Source organism: Colobus angolensis, unplaced genomic scaffold (genome assembly GCF_000951035.1).
Source record: "Colobus angolensis palliatus isolate OR3802 unplaced genomic scaffold, Cang.pa_1.0 Scaffold692, whole genome shotgun sequence".
NCBI lineage: Eukaryota > Metazoa > Chordata > Mammalia > Primates > Cercopithecidae > Colobus > Colobus angolensis.
The window spans coordinates 44261-50871 of record NW_012120621.1 but is presented as its reverse complement, the minus strand read 5'-3'; the positions used below and the strand labels follow the sequence as shown (position 1 = coordinate 50871).

The following is a 6611-nucleotide window of genomic DNA, read 5'->3' as shown; positions in this document are numbered from 1 at the left end:
AAAAAAAAGCACTTCAAAAGCTTTTTAAGCTTAAAAATGTGAAAAGCTAGTGTGAATTCCTTTGAGGACTAATTACTATTTCACGACTAAAAACAAAAAACACTCGTAAGAGTGTTTTTTACAAAGAGTGTTTTATAAGATCAACTGGATCTTGACTAAGATGTTAACTGTGAACACGGATACCTGAAAGACACACTGACCTGTGAAGACCTGTATCTTCCCAGGATGACTTTTTTATAAGCAGACACACCCTCAAAAGCCATACTCAAATGGGAATCGTCAAGGACCAGTAACTAAGAAACAAATTATCTCTTAAATCCCTAACCTTCTGTTCAAAACTAATTTCTATTTTTTTATTCTACTTTCTTTTATTTTTTGAGATGGAGTCTTGCTCTGTCGCCCAGGCTGGAGTGCAGTGGTGCAATCTCAGCTCACTGCAACCTCCGCCTCACGGGTTCAAGTGATTCTCCTGCCTCAGCCTCCTGAGTAGCTGGGACTACAGGCACGTGCCACTGTGCCCAGCTAATTTTCGTATTTTTAGTAGAGACGGGGTTTCACCATACTGGCCAGGCTGGTCTCGAACTCCTGACCTCATGATCCACCCACCTTGGCCTCCCAAAGTGCTGGGGTTACAGGCGTGAGCCACCACACCCAGCCAATCCAAAGCTAACTTTTAAAAGCCTCACGTCACTCCAAAAGCAGGTAATACAACTTTCGTAAAAACTTAATTTAAGAAACTGACTTTTTATTGGGCCGGGTGCGGTGGCTCACGCCTGTAATCCCAACTTGACTTTGGGAGGCCGAGGCGGGTGGATCACAAGGTCAGGAGTTCAAGACCAGCCTGGCCAAAATGGTGAAACCCTGTCTCTACTAAAAATACAAAAATTAGCTGGGCGTGGTGGCAGGCACCTATAATCCCAGCTACTCAGGAGGCTGAGGCAGAGAAGTGCTTCAACTCGGGAAGTGGAGGTTACAGTGAGCCAAGATCACGCCACTGCACTCCAGCCTGGGCGACTGAGCAAGACTCTGTCTCAAAAAAAAAAGAAATTGACTTTTTATTAATGTACTAAGTCATTGAAAAAATTCTTGTTACTCTAGAAACAGCACTTTAAAAATTACAACTCACCATATTAGAATAGCAGGCAATACGATTTATATATAGTTTTTCAATTATTTCTTTGGGGATTAAAATTTCTTCAGATTTTGCATAATCAGCTATATTCAAAGCTTCCGTGTACTGGCTTATCGAGTTGTTCCAATCACGTTCCCGATAAACGTCATTTCCTTCATTAAAAAGATTTCTCACGAGAGCATGCAAATATACCTAAAAAAGAGAAAGTTACCACTTGAAGCCTTTTATCAAACAAGATACGGTATAAGTAATTATTAATTTTTAGACCTAAAACTTCCCAGGAAACAATGTGACAAAACAGCAGCATTGCTCTAAGAAATTGTGAGATGCCCGAGTCACCGCTATCTCAGCTAGGTATTGTATCTTGCTTGCTTTTTCAAGGGGAAATTCAATTTCTCACTATTAAGAAACAGCAAAAGTACCTTATAAATATTTGTTCACATCTCCAATTCTGTTCCTACTAGAGAAACGAAATGGAAGCCCCAAGTCAAAGAGAGTGAATAGCTTAAGGCTTTTGAGCAGTGTTTCCAAACTGCCTTCCAAAAAGGCCATGATGAAAAATGTTTCTAGTGGTTTTCTTTACACTCCATATTGGTCAGGCTGGTCTCGAACTCCTGACCTCATGATCCACCCACCTGGGCAGTGTGTGTGGGTGTGTACACGTGTGTGGGTGTGTACACATGTGTGGGTACACATGCACATGTATGTAAAATCTACCAATTTCTAGGTGGAAAATGGTATCATTTTGTGTTTTTATGGTTTTTTTTTTTCAATGGTATCCTCTTTGTATCTGCATGTCTTTACCAGTGAAATTGAACTATTCCACATTTTTATGGACCCCTTGTATTTCTTTTTCTGTAAATTGCTCAGGTCATTTACTGATGGGGGGGGGATGTTAAACTTTTTTCTTATCAAGTAAGTATATATATTCTTTCAGCATGTACAAAAGTTTGTCATTTTCCTTCATTATTTCTATCATGCTTTAGTTTAGTTCTGAGTCTCACTCTGGCACCCAGGCTGGAGTGCAGTGGCACGATCTCAGCTCACTGTAACTTCACTTCCTGGGTTCAAATGATTCTCGTGTCTCAGCCTCCTGAGTAGCTGGGATTACAGGCACCTGCCACCACACTTGGCTAATTTTTGTATCTTTAGTAGAGATGAGGTTTTGCCATGTTGCCCAGGCTAGTCTCAAACTCCTGGCCTCAAGTGATCCGCCCTCTTCAGCCTCCGAAAGTGCTGGGATTACAGGTATGAGCCACCACGCCTGGCCATATTTTCGTATTTTAAAAGCCCTTTCAACACAAGATCAGAAAAATATTCAACTTGTTTTGTCTCATTTTATGAATTCCTGTCTAAGCTGATTAAATTATTTAAAAGACTGGACAGATCAACTATTAACAATCAGTGTAACTCGTGACATGCCACTTAGCATCTTTAAACCCCAGTTCCACATGTGCAAAATGAAACAACTGTTACAGTTTATTTCTGGCTGTAATACTTTTTTATTCTAAATCTGTTTGTAGAGAGGGAAGGAATAAGAGAGAAGAAAAGGGGAGGAGGGAGAGAGGCATCAAGAAACTGACATTTAGAAGCCTCAAAACCCTCAGAGGATAAAAAACACAGGTGAACCAACAGTTAGTAGAGACAAGAGTTTGCAGTCAAAGTCCCAATGAACTGGGCTTTCTCCCTGTTCCTAACTAGTACATCACTAGTTCTCCCCTCTTGGTATCCAGTCCCCCTTTGCTGCTGTCAGAACATCTCCTAACAGAAAAAGATGTTCCACACACTCTTTCTCAATAAATTCTGTCCCACTTATTTTCAATGACATAAGAAATAATTTTCAAGGGGTCAAAAGATAAATTAATTCAAAACCACACTAATAGAGGAAAGAAAATACAGGACAACTGTGCAAGTATGCAAAAAAAAAAAAAAAATCCTATATAGAAAGGATTGGCAAACTTCTTCTGCAAATGCCCAGACAGTAAATGTTTTAGGCTCCATGGGCCATATGGTCTCTGTCAAAACTACCATATGTTGCAAAAACAGCCACACATAATACATAAACAAATGAGTGTGGCTGTGTTCCAATAAAGCTTTATTTGCAAAAAAATGAAATTAAATTTAAAAAAGGACAGCAGGCTAGATTGGGCCCACAAGGCCATCATTTACCAACCCCTGCTACAAATTACAGTTCACAAGCCACTTGCAGAGTTTTCAAGCAGACCTTCCCGGAGTCATTACCGCATATTGCTCCTGTGTTCCTGGATATGACAGAGGCGACCTAAGAAGAAGAAACAAATTAATTGTAATTATCAAGCTCCTTATCGGGCCTTGTTCAGCCAGAAGTCATCTTAAATCTGTGGTTCCATTAGCTTGCCACTAGTTCAAGTATATTTTAAAGACTTCCTCCTCCTTTACTACCATTATTCACAGATGACTACAGTTACAAAAACAAAAAATAAAACAAAAAAAAAACTAAACTATTACTTAGTATTTTTTAAGTACAACACTTTACTTTCAAACCTACTTCTATTTTTAAAAACCCTAATTCTTCAAATGCCAAAAAAAAGGTTAAAAATAGTACAGAACCACTAACAATATTTGATCCAATTTACTGCAGTATAGAGAGAATGTCTCCTTCCCAGGAAGGAACAAAGAGGCCCTTCTGCCTGGACATGTCCATCCAAACCACAGCTGTCTCATCATTGACATGCTTCAAGAAGTCCAATTAAACACTGAGCTTCTGAACAGACACGTCTGATCACAGAAGCCCTCTGTGCCGCCAGATGTTCATTTTTAGTCACTTTCCACTCAGCAGCACTCTTCTTAGAACAAATTCAAATTCCTCAGTCTAACATTTTGGGGGAGACTAACAATTGTAGCCCTAAAAGCCAGCAACAGTAAGACTTGCTTCCGAATGCAAGAATGTTCAAATGGACGAGAGAAAAAAATATTGCTAGAATATGGAGTTTCTAACCCAAATTAACTGGACCTATTAAACAAGACTAAAGAGTTCTTACCCTCCACAAAACATACATCCACATCAAAGAATTAAGACGCGGCAAGAACACAAGAACTCTGAAGCTCTTACTGTATGAACTGCAGTCCTTCCTTAATGTTCTGCTGCCTTTTTCTTCTCTCCTCGGACACACTGGACATGTTATCCCACACATCCACTTTCTAAATGAGCAATCTGGAAAGAAACAAGGCAAAAAAGCACATAAGGTACCAGGGCCCCTGGACTCCAATCAAAACTCCCATAAATCCAGACCTTGTCACACAATCGGCTATGGACACGTCCATTTCTGACTTGACTCCAGGGTCCTGGACAGCAAGGACCCTACGGGAGTCATCTTTGTGGGCCCCCTATGGTCTGGCACACCATAAGCACACCGTTTTCACATTCTTTTTTTGAGACAGAGTCTTACTCCATTGCCCAGGCTGGAGTGTAGTGGCGTGATCTCGGCTCACTGCAACTTCCGCCTCCTGGGTTCAAGCAATTCTCCTGTCTCAGCCTCCTGAGTGGCTGGAACTACAGGCGCCTGCCACCATACCTGGCTAATTTTTGTATTTTTAGGAAAGACAGGATTTCACCTTGTTGGTCAAGCTGGTCTCGAACTCCTGACCTCAAGTGATCCACCTACCTTGGCCTCCCAAAGTGTGGGACTATAGGTGTGAGCCACGGCGCCTGGCCAGTTTTCACATTCTTTAAGGCTGAATGGCTATACAGACTTCATATACTCCTCCTGAGCAGTCTCCAGGAAAAAGTCATGTCTCCCCTTCCTTTCCTCTTCCCTCCTTTGGCTTCAGGTTTTGTTTTTCCCCTGTCTACACACACGCATAAGCTGTCCCTAGAACAGTTCCAGCCTTGTTCTGCTTCTGGAAGCTCTCCAGAAATAAAAGGGTTTCACATCCGCTTGCCTCCAAGGGAGTCTGACTTCCTTGTAAGCCAAGTTTAAACTTTATGCATATTTTGCCCCACAAACTTCCAAAATGATTATTGTTGATACAACAGATAAAATAATGATATAAATAAAGTTACTTCTATTGGAATGTTCTGCATATTAAAATGTTACCTTCGATATAACACTTGCAAATGTCAACACGTATCATTCTTTTGGGCCCCACCTCCACTAATCAGTGTTCACTGAGCAGTTCCCCAAGTTCAAGGAGAGCCACAGAGAAGAGATCTGAGAGAAAACATCATCTCCCGGTGGCCCAAACGAGTTTCTCAGCCATAGCATTCTGGGCTAGCTAAGTACTTGTCTTGTGATTGCAGGATGTTGGCAGTATTTCTGCCTCTACCCACTATGCCTATAACCCCTCACCCCAACCCCACTCACAACCAAAAATGTCTCCAGATATTGTTAAATGTCAGGGTGGGGAAAGCACAATCAGCCCCAGTTGAGAACCACTGACACCTAAAGTTAAGACAACATCTTACACATAAACCATGTATTTGGACCTAGGTGACAGTAAGGGAAATTCCACTCATGTTTCAAACACATTGCTGAAATTTTTTAGTTTCATTATTGCTTGGCATTTGCAGTTTTATTTTTAAATCTCTCTTTTTTTTTTTTTAAGTGTAAGGGTGAGATGGGGGTTGGAATGTTCCAAATGCTGGTAACTGGTGCTAATCCCTTTCTTCTTTGAAACACCGTCAGTTCTCAATATTTTTGTCCTATCAAGTTGGTACTTTACTGAAGTGTTTACATGGGAAAGGATATGACATAGGGGACTTGCTTTAAAATACTCCAGCAACAAAAAAAGGCGGCGGGGAGCTGGGTGTGAGGTGGGGAGGAAACAGCAGAACACTGATAACCATGGTAGAAGTGCAGGGGATTCTTCAGTACTAGTCTCTGGACTTTGTATATGTTTGAAACATTACAAAATAAGAAGTTTAAGAAGTCCATGACACTAGAGTAAAATAACACTATTTCTGGGATGTGCTTTTAAAACAGTTTAGCCAAAAGGCAGGTAGATGGGTGGAAATAAAACAAGAATGCCAAAAATACGGATAATGGTTCCAGCTGGATGAGGGGGCATGGAAGCTCATTCCACCCTTCTATCTACTTGGACATGTCCACCCATGTCCTTACAAGAAGTGTTTTGGTTTTTTTTTAAATTTATATATTTTTTAAAAATGTATAAATGTTTTTAAAAAATTTATATGTACAAAATAATTTAAGGAAGCACTATTTGTAAAAGAAAAAGATTTTTAAAACTAACTCAGGCCACTCATGGTAGCTCACACCTGTAATCCCAGCACTTCGGGAGGCAAACGCAGGAAGATCACTTGAGCCTAGGAGTTCAAGACTAACCTGGGCAACACAGGGAGACCCCCATCTCTACAAAAAATTTTAAAAGAGGCCAGGAGCAGTGGCTCACACCTGTAATCCAGCACTTTGAGAGACCGAGGTGGGTGGATCACCTGAGGTCAGGAGTTCGAGACCAGCCTGACCAACATGGAGAAACCCCA

At 40.9% G+C, this 6611-nt stretch overlaps 1 protein-coding gene across 2 annotated transcripts in view; it reads right to left on the bottom strand.

Moving 5' to 3' along the window:
- ZC3H7A (zinc finger CCCH-type containing 7A) overlaps window positions 1-6611 on the bottom strand; it is a 54766-nt gene that overhangs the window by 34147 nt on the left and 14008 nt on the right. Inside the window, exons 2-4 of one of the 2 annotated variants that reach the window (XM_011926550.1) lie at window positions 4224-4325; window positions 3374-3413; window positions 1127-1324 (exon numbers count right to left, since the gene is read on the bottom strand). In XM_011926550.1, coding sequence (XP_011781940.1) covers window positions 1127-1324; window positions 3374-3413; window positions 4224-4291 — 306 coding nt within the window. In that variant the 5' untranslated portion in view covers window positions 4292-4325. Of the gene's footprint in view, window positions 1-1126; window positions 1325-3373; window positions 3414-4223; window positions 4492-6611 lie in introns of those variants that run through there. The other variant, XM_011926549.1, reaches the window with a different exon arrangement.